At 41.3% G+C, this 13,598-nt stretch overlaps 1 protein-coding gene across 4 annotated transcripts in view; it reads right to left on the minus strand.

Annotated features, from left to right (window-relative positions):
* Positions 1-13,598, minus strand: part of PAK3 (p21 (RAC1) activated kinase 3) — a 146,429-nt gene that overhangs the window by 13,505 nt on the left and 119,326 nt on the right. For all 4 annotated transcript variants that reach the window (XM_052813727.1, XM_052813730.1, XM_052813728.1 and 1 more), the window contains 5 exons: positions 12,778-12,931; positions 10,995-11,032; positions 8,330-8,461; positions 7,186-7,348; positions 2,490-2,553 (listed from right to left, as the gene is read on the minus strand). In XM_052813727.1, the coding sequence (XP_052669687.1) occupies positions 2,490-2,553; positions 7,186-7,348; positions 8,330-8,461; positions 10,995-11,032; positions 12,778-12,931 (551 nt within the window). The remainder of the gene's footprint in view (positions 1-2,489; positions 2,554-7,185; positions 7,349-8,329; positions 8,462-10,994; positions 11,033-12,777; positions 12,932-13,598) is intronic.

Raw genomic sequence — 13,598 nt, forward strand, 5'->3', positions numbered from 1 at the left:
GTCAAGATTAATCCGATTTGTTTTCATAAAAAGCCAACACCATTTATTCAGACTTGCTAACACTGTGCTCTACCTCCTGCGCAGAGTCCTGTCAGGCTTTATTTCAAACCAGCTATTCAAATTAAGATGCTTTTGGTATGCTCCAGGCCATCTGTGAGGAGTTTAGATAAAGGTGAGTAATTTAAGTAAAGCTGTGAATTAATTGCAAGGGTTCTGCAATTCTGCATTACAAACTTTTACTTCTAAGCAACTATAATTTCTGATCTGTATCTAACTTTTAAATGCTTCTGTAATATCTTGGGTTTAATGCAGTTAGGCAAGTACCAGAGCCCACAATTAGATCTGTGTCACTGTGATGCAGTGCAGTACAAGTTAAAAAAAACAACCTGAACCCAGGCTGCTCATGGCTCCATACTAATTTGTCTTTCTAGGAAGAGCTAACACTGCTTGAGCAAACACAGCCTCTTTATCAAGCACTAGTTAACTAAGTTTCCTCTGGTGTCAGCAGCATTTTCAGTCCTCAACTGGAGACAGATGACAAACCAGAGACTCAGCACTGAAGCTGACCTGTTCTTCAGCACAGGCCTGCTGACTACCGTTCACTGCAAAGTGGCTGTAAAACCATCACACTGTTTATTAACTTACCAGCTGTATGAAGCCATGAAGTGCTACGTGCTGGTTAAGTTGCTTTTCCTTACGTAGGAGGTTGCTCTCTACCTGCAGTTCTCTGAGCAGCCACGTCTCTTGCTGCCTTGCAGTGCTCTCATTAGCAGCTACTAAAAAACTACTCACTTCCAACACTACTAGTGCCTTTGGCATAACTGTACCCAACTCACTGCAAAGGCGGGCAGCTCAGGAACTGGCACCTGCATCACCTAAGCACATCAGCACCATCCGAGGCAGTGCATCTCAGCCCAGCCCTGCTGCAGACAGACACACTAACCCCAGCCATGCAGCAGTCCGGTTCCTCCTGATCATCCTGTTTGATTACCTTTGTGATGATTTTTTTCTTTAGGATCTTTCCCCATCACTGTAAATTGACCTGCGGCATTACAGTCATGAGCTGGTTACGGCAGCACACTCACTCCTCTGTAAGAAGGGCATGCAATCTTCAGGCTGTACTAAAAGCTGGAGGAAATCAATTTAGATACCCTTTTAGGCCAGATACTAGCCACTTGTCTTTCCACCAGTTGTTGAGGCACCTTTGTACAAGCTCAATCCTAGGACTGTCAAAATAAAAGATTGTGAGGGTGATGGTCATATTCTCACGGTGACAGCAATAATCTGCTTCACACACATGTTTATTCTGACTCTCACTTCTTCAGCTGACACTTATCTTCTGAGAGACTGGCACAGCTCTAAGTGTCCGCTGACATTTTACAAATGACAGTAAGAACCAAAGCTTTGGGTAGAAAGCAAGCCGGAATCTGAGAAAGCGTTTTTATACAATGAGTGGAGCAGAAACACCTTCCCACAAGTGCCCTGCCAAACAAGATATATCTACGATAAAGCCTGCCAGGGAAAGAGCATGAGTGTGTCTGGCTTTCTGCAGTATGTATCAGTCCCAGGTCAGCAACATGCTACCCTGAGTTCAAACCTCACAGTTAACGCAGAAAAATATCTCCTAATGTCAGTAAACAGCTTCTGTCATACACTGACAGCAGTGTGATCCTGGTGTTACACAAATGGCACTAGTCCTCCTGGAATGACAACACAGCCAAGGAAACTTTGACCAAGCAGGGAGTCTGTCCATATTTAAAATGCAAGTCAGATACTAATTTTGATGTGATTTCTTTTGTTCTTGCCTTCTCACATAGGAAATATTTCAAATCAATCCTATTTACAGTAAGCAAAATTGGGTTTCAAAAGGGAATAGCTTGGTTGATTATTTTCAGTAAATGCCTAAAACCTGCAGGATCCACTAGTGGTCTGCCATCAGGCAGATGATCATTTTCTCATCAAGTACTTTGTGCATCAACGCTGTGTTTATTACTGAATTTCTGTTTTTTACTACCTCTGCTAGAAAAGAGAACTTATTATTTAATCTCTGGTTTCAGTTTCTAAACTATGTGGTTATAATCCTGATCACTGAATATGTTTTTAAGCAAAATATTGGAAAGAAATGTTACTGAGAAGTGTTATTTATCTGACAACTATCAGGTGGTCAGTTGCTCTTTTAGGCAATCAAGTTTTTTCTCCTTTCTTTAGCGTGGCCATATTATTTTGAGACATACAAAAATGATTTCTCCTAATAAGCAAACAGGTGCCACACACTTGAGGGACGGTAGATCTTCCCGGTACTGCTCCTTGCCGGATGAAGTTGTCTTTGACAATGCCTTCTGACCACAGTTATAAATTCTGATCAGTACCAAGAGACAGGAGAATCTAAACCCAGTGTCTGAACATGTTTGGAGCTTGCCTGACTTCACGCTTGATACTACACCAGCAAAATGCCTGGCCTATGTTTTTGTAACTGTGATTGGACTTACCCTTGGCCAATTTTTTCAAATCGAGTGTACTTCTTCTTAGGATCTCCCACGCTCACAATGCTCCCTGAAAGAAACAAAATTAAAGATGCTCACTTAAAAATGGAGATAACACCTTCCAGCAGATCAGAAATACTGCCCCACTGTCTGGGGCTGTGAGCCATTTGTAGTCAGCTGGGTAACACCACCACCACCACCAACAGAGGCAGCTCCGTAGCACAGATGGCCTCCACGAAGACTGATTTTCTACAGTCCTTTGGAGAGTTACCTTGACAGGAAACTAAGAACATGGAAAAACATTCACAGGAGACAGATATCAGAAAAGAACAAGTACCAATTCAAGTGTTTGTTGTCTATAAACATTAATGAGAGCTGGAACGACACAGCCTTTATTTTCTTAGGAATTAATACTCTGCGTGATTCAACAGAAGGTTTAATACTTCCGAAGATTAAATGCACCTTGGGTTCTGGAATCAATTTTTATGAACAGGTGCCATTTTCAGAACAGGAAGAATATTGCAAAGTGTTTCCAGGAGGGGATCTTCTCAACCTTTCAGCAGTTTGCCAAAAGAACGCCTTTATGTTTTTAAAGAACAGCATCTCATGTTATAATCAATAATTATGGGGCTTTAAGAACTATGACCTTCATCATTTATTACCAGGCTACGTTCTGAAGAAGACCTTGCTTGTGTGCCATTTTAAGAACCACACTGCTTCTCTTCAGCCTGACTCGGAGCAGTAAGTAGCATTTGACTCGCACGCTCAACACTGCCCACATGCTGGTCTTCACAAATAAGCACAGCCATGATGGATAACAAGAACAGCAGTATTCCTCAGGTGCTAGTGTTACACAGACAGCTGCACAAATGAGATGCTGATAATTTCATGAGTACAGGTGATGCGATTCAGAAGCCAGGCAGAAGGATGGGGTGCTGCCGCCTCCCGGCAGCTCTGCGCTGCAGCAGAACAGTGGGAAGGCAGGGCCAGCCTGTCTGGCACAGGGCCTGGGACAGTCCGGGCCCAGCAGCCATTGTGGAGCTCATGTCCCACTGAAAGCTAAAATTAAAGCATGCACCGCTCTACGGCTGTTTGCCCACTCGGAGGTGTAGGCAGGCTGAGCGGGGAGGAAAGAAAGAAGTAATTAGGATACTGCATTTGTGTTGAATGAAAGAGCCAAAATCTGATAAACAAATCTGAAGGAATAATTAAAAAAACAACATTGTTTTCTTCTGGTCTGGTAGCTTCCTAGATAAAATACAAACAATGAAGCCTAAGGTGATCACTCAATGCAAATGACTTCTAAAGATTTAACTTGGAACCTACATCACTGAAATACTGTAAGAAGCTTAGTTCAGGAGGAAAGACTTCCAACGTTTCGCAGCATATTTTGTTTGACTGATCTGGCAATATTCCTGTATCACAAATACAAACACATACTTGTTTGTTCACCTGTGCATCCAGAACAAAACTAGGTGATGCACCATTCACTGTAAGTAGTAACAAACACCTCTCTCCCCTGTCCAGGCCATTTCTCTGGAACAGAGGGCTTTAGCATCCAAATGGGACTGGATGCCTAGGCAGGAATCCTGCCTGCCAGCACGGCAAGAAGACGGCACATCAACACCATCTGGTACACTCCCTGCTAGAACAGTTTTGCTGCCCTTGGCAAGATCACTAATGGGAGCTGCAGGAGCAGAGGTTTTCTTTGCCCCACGGTACTCGCTCCCCTCACCCGGCACTCGAGGAACGCCAGCCAGTGCCCGCTGCTAATGGCAGTGGGAGCGCCTGCCTGCTGGCTGAGGATGCCGACACAGTCTCAAGGAGCCTGAAGTGGTCCTGCCCTGCTGTGCCAGCCTGCAAGAGTCAGAGTAACTGGATTGTCTGGAGCCCAAGCCAAGGACGTAACGCTTTCAGGACCTGGTTAACTTTTTGTAGTTTCATCTCACTGAAACGTATAACCTAAGATGAAGCTTTCATTCTGCTTCTCTATAGTGGGTCTCCACTACAAAATAACTCTTCAGTCAAGAAGAATATGACCAGAGGACTCTGGGACTCCCTTTTAACTGACTGGAAGAAGGGATGTGAGATGAGAAAGCATACCCTCCTGCTCACACTGCTGAGCTTAACTGTCCCCCAGACAGGGATCCCCATGAGACTCTGCAGTACTAAACCAAACACCACTGTAATCCTGTGCTGGGCTGGACAACAGGAAAAACAGTGTTGTCGGTGTCTGGCCAGGTGCTATTTTCAGCTAGTTAATGGCACTGTGTATCTATCAAAACAGGTATCAGAAGTTCATGGAAGCTCATGTTAGAAAAGAATAAAGAAAAAGACTGCAGAACAAATATTTTGAAAAAGAATTTTACAAATCTGCCACTGATTTTGCAGTTCAGATTTCTGGAGTTTCTCCTCAAAACTTGAGTAGCTGCTTTCAGAAGTTAGTTGTCTGTGGCTGGTTTCCTGTGCTTAAGCCAATGCACATCAAATATGACAGCACTAAAATCAACAAAGTGACTGGTAGGCGGCTCCAGTTCAGAGCAACACTCCCTACTCTGGACAAAAGATAAACATACCAGCTATTTTGATGTCTTTAAGCATTTTCCTTTATCAAGTCCTAAATTAAGTGGATAAGAAAGCAGAATTGGGCCACTTCTGGTTTAGAATTACAGTGGAACATATTCATGATTTCATTACAGACAGAATTTTGTTTGATCTTATCTCAATATTACAGGCTTTACTTCCTAGTAAAACTTGTAATGAAAGTGGCTCTAAAAAAACCCAAGTTATTTCAAGCAGAAAGGAATTATGAAAGCAATTTAAGATAAAAGAGGGCAGAGGACATCTTCCTAAAAGTAGCATAAAATCAATTGTGGGGGAAGTAGGCAAGGTGGAGAAGTCATACAAGTTAAAACAAACAACCACCACACATGATTAAATAATTAGCCCAGGACTATAACATAAAAGCATCACCCCCATTTTCAGATAGCTTCATGAAAGCACAAAAAGATTTTCATTGTCCACATCACAATTTGCCCAAGGCAGACCTTTAGACCTTGCTCACTTGGTATCAAATTCTTACGAAAGAAAACGCATGAAAGCATGTAACATTTCCAAGATATAACCCACAATAACTCAAGGGCTCAGTCCTAATCTGGCATACACGGAAGCTTGAATAAACGATACGCATGCTTACGTTCATGTATGCAGGGTACCTGCAGATCTCATGGTGGAAGTCTGCCTCAAACATTTAGCCTCAGTTGAAGAAGCTATAATTCCTCCCTTTATAAGCACCTGCAGGTAACTATCTACTCTGGAATTTATTTCACTGTGCCCTCAGCTAAAGGTATTGAACTTACCCCTTGGATACTCCCTAATGGCACTGAGATTCAGTTCTTTATAGTCCTATCAACCTGCTAAGGGTACAGAAAACTCTACACAAGCAGCTGAAATCTCAGAGCTAAGGAAGGCTTCAGCCTCTGCAGTCACACCAGCCCTCAGTGGCAGGGCAAGTACGACAAAAGGTTGGTATAGCACAAGAACGAGCACTGACAACCACTGTGAAGAAGCCACAGCCAGACCGCATCCCTTTACAAGCAGTTGCCCCCATTAAAGACAGCACGTTATTGGCTTTGAGATCAAACACAAGGAGATGTAGATCAATCCACTTTTTGACCTGAGAGTTAATGGTAGACACAGAGTAAACTGGGCTATGTTATGAACCCAACAATTTATTATCTGAGAACATAGCACTGGCAGCTATTATGTGCAAGAAGCGGATTAAATTGGTTGTACTGCAGAGTCATGCAGGGCTTGATGTGTTTTCCTAGAGTATGATCTGCGCAGGGGTTTGGGGCCAATGGCTAGGGTTCTAATAGTATTAACTGGCTGGGAATTAGCTATGACAAAGTGCCATGTATCTGAGGAATATACAGTGGATGTGGTGGAGGCTGGCTCCTGAGAAATGCTTGCAGTGCAGTTTTACCTGATCACGCCACATAGATATGTCTCTGATACATCTTTATAAGCATAAAGCTAAGAAATAAAATAAGGATTGTTATAGAATTTTTTTTTTTCTTTTGGGGCACATTGAAAACACCTCTTCCTCTCTGATGAAAACATAGAATTCTTATTAAAAAACCCTCTGATATATTAGTAGAAGTAGTAGTAGTAACAATAATCATAAAACTGACACCAATAGAGTATCCAGGGCAGGAGAGCTCCTTGAGGCTGAAGGAATCAGCTTCGTGCTGTAGCTGTCTACTGGTAAAAAAAACCCCAAACAAACAAAAAACACCCCAAAACCCAACAGATTTCTGCAAAGTATTTTGGCTCCAATGACTGGTGAGAAGTCAGGAGTCTGAAGAGAATTTAGAAACCCAAATTCAATTTGTCCATTAGCACACAGGAGTTCACTAGGTCATCAACTAGGTCATAGCCTTCTGCTCAACCAGAAACAATCCCTGCTTTTGCCGTTAGCGTAGAAGGAAGCCCAGGCAAATCGAACCCTGCCATAGCTGCCCTCAGAGGCAGAAGGAATACCCAGAGTGCTCTCTCGCTTCCTCTAAGCACAATAACAGTTTGTGTAGGGAGTCGTAAGTGACTTTGTGACACTAAACTGAGGATGAACATTTGGTGCATATAATCCTGAGACATGCATAGAGTACACTGCTTTATCAGACAAGAAATACAGGATACATACTCAGTTTCTCTAGGATCTCCTCATCTGTCATCTTGGATTTTTTTCGCTGCCGGTCTGTGTTTCTGTACAAAGTGTTTGTGTTTGAGTTTTCAGGTTGGGGAGTGGTGGCTTCTTTAGCTGGTGCTGGTGCAGCGGCAGGTTCAATTACAGAGCGTGTGTAGATCTGTGACAAGAAATTATTTTGTGTCAGAAGCGTGGCTTGCAGAGATGCCCCTGAGATCATACTTCAAATGCAAACCCTTAGGAAGATGCTGTTTGCCACATCCAAGGCTCTTAACATGTCTGGGTTTAGCTGTCCGCTTTTCACACTGAACGGGTGAAAATGAAAGGCTAGTTTTACACAAGTTCATGGCCAGTATAATGTTCAATTTTCATTAATTTTCTGAAAGATGACTGAAACAACGAATTTACTGTGTTGCAAGGATACAGAAATAGATCTGTCCAGGGCCCCAGAACCTTGTTTCTTGATGCTCGTGTGTTTTCGTGGGTAACAAAATGACTCTTTAGTTGGCACGTGTCTGAATAGAAGCAGGTAGCATTCCCCTCTTCTGACCATAACTGTTGAACTGACTTCCCATCGGTATTTCAAGCTTTAGGGAGTGGCCGTTAGGAACCACATTCCAGTCATTCAGAGACCTACCTTCTCTTTACAATGCATAGCTGTGTAGGATTTTTCTCACCAAGCTCCAGTTGTGTAAAAGTTAAGGGTGTAGTCTAAGCTGTTCATTTAGCTACTTAGTCTGTGGAGCGGGACAGGTACCTCCAGGGGACAGTTTCTCCTACGTATCCTGCAAGGGTGTGAACTGCGTCTGATGACCGCTCTCTCCACTGATGACAGAGAGCCTACAGAGATACTGTGGACAAAGTTGCTCATTTTTACACTGGCAGCATTAAAAGACAGAATGCTACCTCTTATCTGATACTAAGATAAATTCAGGATCCCTATCAGAATCACAGGAAACTCATGACTAAAAGTGAAAGTTCAAAACAGATTTTCCTGGTGTCAGTGGCTTGGATGAAGCACTGTGTCATGGCAGGACTCCAGCCCTCAGAGCCTTCATCCACAAATGGCACATGCTGTCTGATCAGAAACATGCAGCTCTGAATTACATCAAATATAGTGCTAACCAAAGCTGGGACTTACTGATTTTGTATGTTCAGGCCGTGGTGCAATAACAGGTGGAGGTTCATTGTCATCTTCCTCTTCTTCTTCATCTTCATCCTCTTCTTCAGAAACAGAAGGAGCTAGGGGGGGTTCTGATGCTGTTTTTGTGCTCTGTGGACAGACAGTAGCATGAGTGATAGTCACCATTTTGGTACTTGAGAGTTTTGATAATTACACACAACTTTAGTCTGCTTAAACATCAGAAACCAATCTAGACATGCCAATAGTCCTACAGGCCTCAGTTCTAAGTTACACACAGCAGAATACAATTCAAAGGTTACAAATTACCGTGCTGTTTGGTTAATTCATCTTGGTGTTTTTCATTTTTGCTAAAAACAACTAAATCATTCCCATACTTAGTCAAAGTCTAATTTCACAAAATGTAATGCTCAAATATATCACTAGAAATCACATCTAGTTGCTGGTTAATTGCTTTGGCATTGTGTCTACAGAAACGGTAACAGTTAATTAAGCTAACAGGTGTCTACTGGCTAGGTTAATTAACACACTTTGAAGTGCAAAGCCTTCATCGTCTTGCTGGGAATTTGGTTTTGGAGAGAAAGGCTATTTGTTTCTTTACTATTTTACCCGTGGGGTAATCATATCACCTGTTTCCACAGCACTGAATGTCCCTGTTTAGTAGCTCCTTTTTCAGCACCATCCTCCTCTTTACCTAATCATAAGTTAACACACTGATCTTTCCTCTGTTTGCCCGTTTCTTACCGCAACAGTAACCCAGAGTGAATGCAGCCCTCTCTGCAGCAAGGTGCGTCCTGCCTGACCTGCCCGGGGCTGCCCGGCAGGCATCCCAACTGCTCACCATGGCTCCCGTTACTGGTAGCGGAGAATAAAAGCCACTGCCAGGGTGCAGTCGACCTTCAGGCAGACTCCAAATATGGGACAGGCAAGGGAAGTCTGCCTGATCAGTTGTCTACATGTAAACTGAAGCCTACAGTGCAGATATTTAAAGTTAGGTGAGTTGAACGCCACCCCCCAGTCCCAGCTGCTACTCAGAGGCAGGGGGTTATATCACATTGTCACAAAAAACTAAAAAGGTGCCTTGTTAAGTGCTTACCAACTGCTTTCAAGCTGCCTACAGCAGGCCACTTAGAGAACTGAAGCAAATCAAAGGCACTATTCTACATATTCACAGCTCATTTGCGTTATCTTTAAAATGGCATCAATTTAGTCCAGTATAAATACCAGTAAGGGACGGCCCTAAGGAAACAGGGAGACCTAATTTTCACGCCTGTGTTTTACTGAATAGATTACTGTATCGCTGCCTTAAGTACCTGTACTTGAACACACTGTCATATAGATACACACACACACAGAGTATTGTATTTTCTGTGAGACTCAGTTCCATTACCCAACATTTAAAGGTAAACGGTGAAACAGGCTACTAATCTGGCCAAAGTAGGGAATGATTCGTCAGACGTTCTAACCACCAACTCTCTCAAGCAAGGGGTGCCCTAATGGGAAGGTGAATGTTACTTTGTCATACATTAGATCAGTGTGTATCTTTCTATGCATCATTAGCACTTTGCTTACATGGGGATAGAAGATGATGAAGGGAAAAATAAAGAAGGGAATAATCGCATTTCTGTTATGTCAAATTCTTGTAACTATTTTTTCCAATGGGCTCCATGCTTGGTCTGACAGCACTAAATTGTGCAGCTAGAACATATACAATGTCATATTATTTAATGCCAGACTCCCATTAAGGAGTGAAATGAAATTAAAGTAATTCCAATGACTGCTCGATCCTGTCAGAGAGTTGTTTTCCCTGTACTATAACATTCAACCAGCATCCTCTGAGTCGGTAACTTTTGAAAGCTGACATCTTGACTGTCTCACCACTGTCTATGTCTGCTAGAACAAAATAACACAGCATCTGCCAATGTGTCCATACCCACCGGAAAAGCTATTTAAAAAGTGTGTTTTATTAAAGATAATGAAAGTGGCATCAATTGAAAATCTGAAGTGTGAATATTCAAAGATGATTTTCATTTCATTATACACATTCTCTGCTGTGTAATCACAAACCTGAAATTAAGTTGCTTAAGACTTGAAAATAAAGGCCAAATCCCCATTCAGTCATTTGCTATTTAATGCACTAACATTAACACTAATAAATCTGGTCAATATTAATGTGGATGTCATGACTACATCTCTGGGATTGCTATGGCAATCCAGTATTAATTAGAGTGGATGATTATTTAAAACTTTCTTTCAGTGGTTCCAGTGAGTTACATATCAATTACAACCTTATTTATATTCAGCTACATATCCAGCTGTACTAAGGATAAATCATAAAATTTAATAGAAATGGATTCTAAGTTGTTAAAACTAAATTAAAATGGGCTAATTAGACAGTACTGCATATTATTGCGAATTATATATTCCACCACGGCTAAGAACAGCAAGCAATCTTCTGTCTGCAAAACCAGACTTTCATCTGTTTAAAAGTTCTTAAACAGAAAATTAGAAAACAGCCAGTGATCCCTTTTTTGCTGCTGCAAAGACACTAAAATGGACTTTCTTTCAGCCTACAAGGCTGGCACTCTATCACAAAAGGCAAAGCTCACAGCTTGCTCCACAATTCTTAAATGCTATGAAAGGAAAAGGTTACTTTCACACTCACCGAAGGATGGGCTTCTATATATCCATGGGCGCTTTTATCTGCAATGTGCAAGGCAAAATTAACCAGATGCTGCTATAAACCTGCCTGTTGTGGGGAATCCCACAGAATAAGTAAATCCAAATAGATAGTATTTTTCTTTCACAACATCCCTCCAGTAGCACAGTTATTTTACATAGCAAGCAAGATAACAGGACAATATACTAGGTTATTCTTTTTCTACAGTTTCTTTTGTCTATTTTTTGCCTTGTTTTGCCAGTAAATAAAATAAATAGAAACTTGGTCAAGAAAATGCAAATTGTTCTTTAACAGTCAATGCTTCTGTTCCACCCAAGAGCTAAAGCAGCTTTTTTTTTTTTTTAAATAAATTGCATGTATTGATTCTCTTTAGCTTGCTGAAAATGTTTCCCCATAAAAGCTTCGCCAAATCCCCCTTAGCTGTGGCAGTTCTGTTCTGACATAGCACAGTAACAGCTCCTGAGTTCAGGAGCATACACTAACTGGTTTGAATTTTGCATTTCATCACAAAAGTAATTGCTATTTTAGCAAACATTAAGTGTCAAGTTAGACAGTCAAATCTTTTAGTTATGGAATTTAGAAAAAAAGATGCTTTCCCTCAAAAGAAGAGAAGTGTTAGTAAATTCTGGAGATAACTGCACAGTTTTTAGAAGGACTTCTGAAAAGCTCTCCCAGTCTGCATTCTGGAAGTTGTATCAGTTGAACCAGCAAATTGAGGAAATTAGACTCCGCTGCCACAGACTATCATGGGTAGGGAACTGAAGCACTGCAGGTTAAATTACAAATGCTGTCCACACCCTGTTGGATAGAGACACCCCCTTATTAGCTGAAGCTGTTGACATGAGCTTTCCCAAACTAATGGTATCTTAATAGTATTTTTGTTTAAAAATCAAATCAGTTATTAAGGAATAGCAAAAGAACACACTGATACAAAAGCCAGATATGCTGCACCTAGTAAAAACCTCTGCTTGCTTGCTAGATGTGTCACCAGCCAGAGTTTGTCTAGCAAAAAAGAATGGCCAAAGAAAAAAAAAAAAAAAAACGCAAACTGCAGCAAGACTTGCTCTTATTTTTGCAACGCTACACTACAGTTTTGCAGACTGTACACAACCAAGGGAAAAAATGACACCCCCGTCACAAAGGCTTTTGGATGGTAATGCCTAAATCATGAGGATCTTCCTGGAATGAATGAGCATGCTACAGAGATTGCTCTGGACCCTGACGCTTTCCTTCTCATCCTCTGTGCAAATACTCCTTTTACATCACAATAGCAGCCATCCTAGCTTGCTTTGTGAATTTATGCAGAGCAACCTAATCTTCTCTAGAGCTAACGCAAAAAAATCCTTGAAAATTCTCCTCTATCACAAAGTATCACAAAAAATCCTCATAGTCCATAACCTATTGCCCAAAGGATCCAAGAGTAACTCATAAAAGGCACAAAACAAGCATAGCCCATACCCCAATCTGAAAACTGTGAAGAAACAAGGATGTGAAGAAACAGAAGGACACATGACCTTTGGCCACTAATGCTTCTGACTAAAATTGGTAATGATTGTTCCATCTAGAATCTTATTTAGTTCTAATAACAAGCGAAAAAGTCACAGTTTCAATGGCATTTAGGGGACAAAAGGAGAAATAGAATTCATTCCAGGAGTATTCCACAAAGTGGATTTATAAGGTTGCTTCTTGACCACTTGAATGTTGAATGTCGGTCTGACTCATTTTGGGGCCTGACACTCCCTTTTTCACAGTGAGATGTCAGACTTACCTCCTGACGTAAAGCTCATATATTTCTGGTTGTTAACTGTTTCTTTGGAATCATAAAATTTGAGAACATCTAGAACAGCTTGTGGGTTCTTCTTCTGCTCCAGTTTTGTTATGTTGGAGGTCTGTAGTAGCCTGGCCCACTGCTCTGGAATGCCCTGTAGATGCCAAGTGGAAAGAATGCGGATTTAGAATATTTAACAGCCACAGCCTCACGGATCTTTACCAAGATCCCATGCTACCTGTAAGATTACTTTCAGAAATTTTGATTGACACCTTACAATTAAAATTAGTAGCTTATACATTAGATGCAATCATTCTCTTCTCTATCAAAATATAGAGCTAAAACCAGGATCCAACTTTAAAAAGAAAAGAAAGTTATGACTGTGATAGGAAAAAAAGTGCATGAAACTCATCTTTAAATCAACTCTGCTCTTCCATGGAATAATGATTTAAGGATTAGCTTGTTTTCCTGGTGATTCAGTGCAGACATAACAAGACTATTCTATATTTGTGGACAACACAGTGTATTTTAGGAGCTTTACACTGGATTTTTAATGCTCAATAATGCAAACACATTTTGCTGAAACGATCGCTGCTGTCTGATTAAAAGGTAAACCCCACCCTGATACAATAAATTTTCAGCACACCAGGGAACGCTGCGGGGTTAAGAATATGCATTTAAATTCTCAAAATCATAACACTGAGTTGTACCACTACTGCTAAGGATGTCTCTTTTTCGAGCTCCTGTAGCTCTGTAGGTTCTCTACTGTAAATATACAGAAACCAGGGACTCAGAAAAAAGGCTGAGAGTGCCAAAGCCTT

The sequence above is a fragment of the Harpia harpyja genome, chromosome 18 (genome assembly GCF_026419915.1).
Source record: "Harpia harpyja isolate bHarHar1 chromosome 18, bHarHar1 primary haplotype, whole genome shotgun sequence".
NCBI lineage: Eukaryota > Metazoa > Chordata > Aves > Accipitriformes > Accipitridae > Harpia > Harpia harpyja.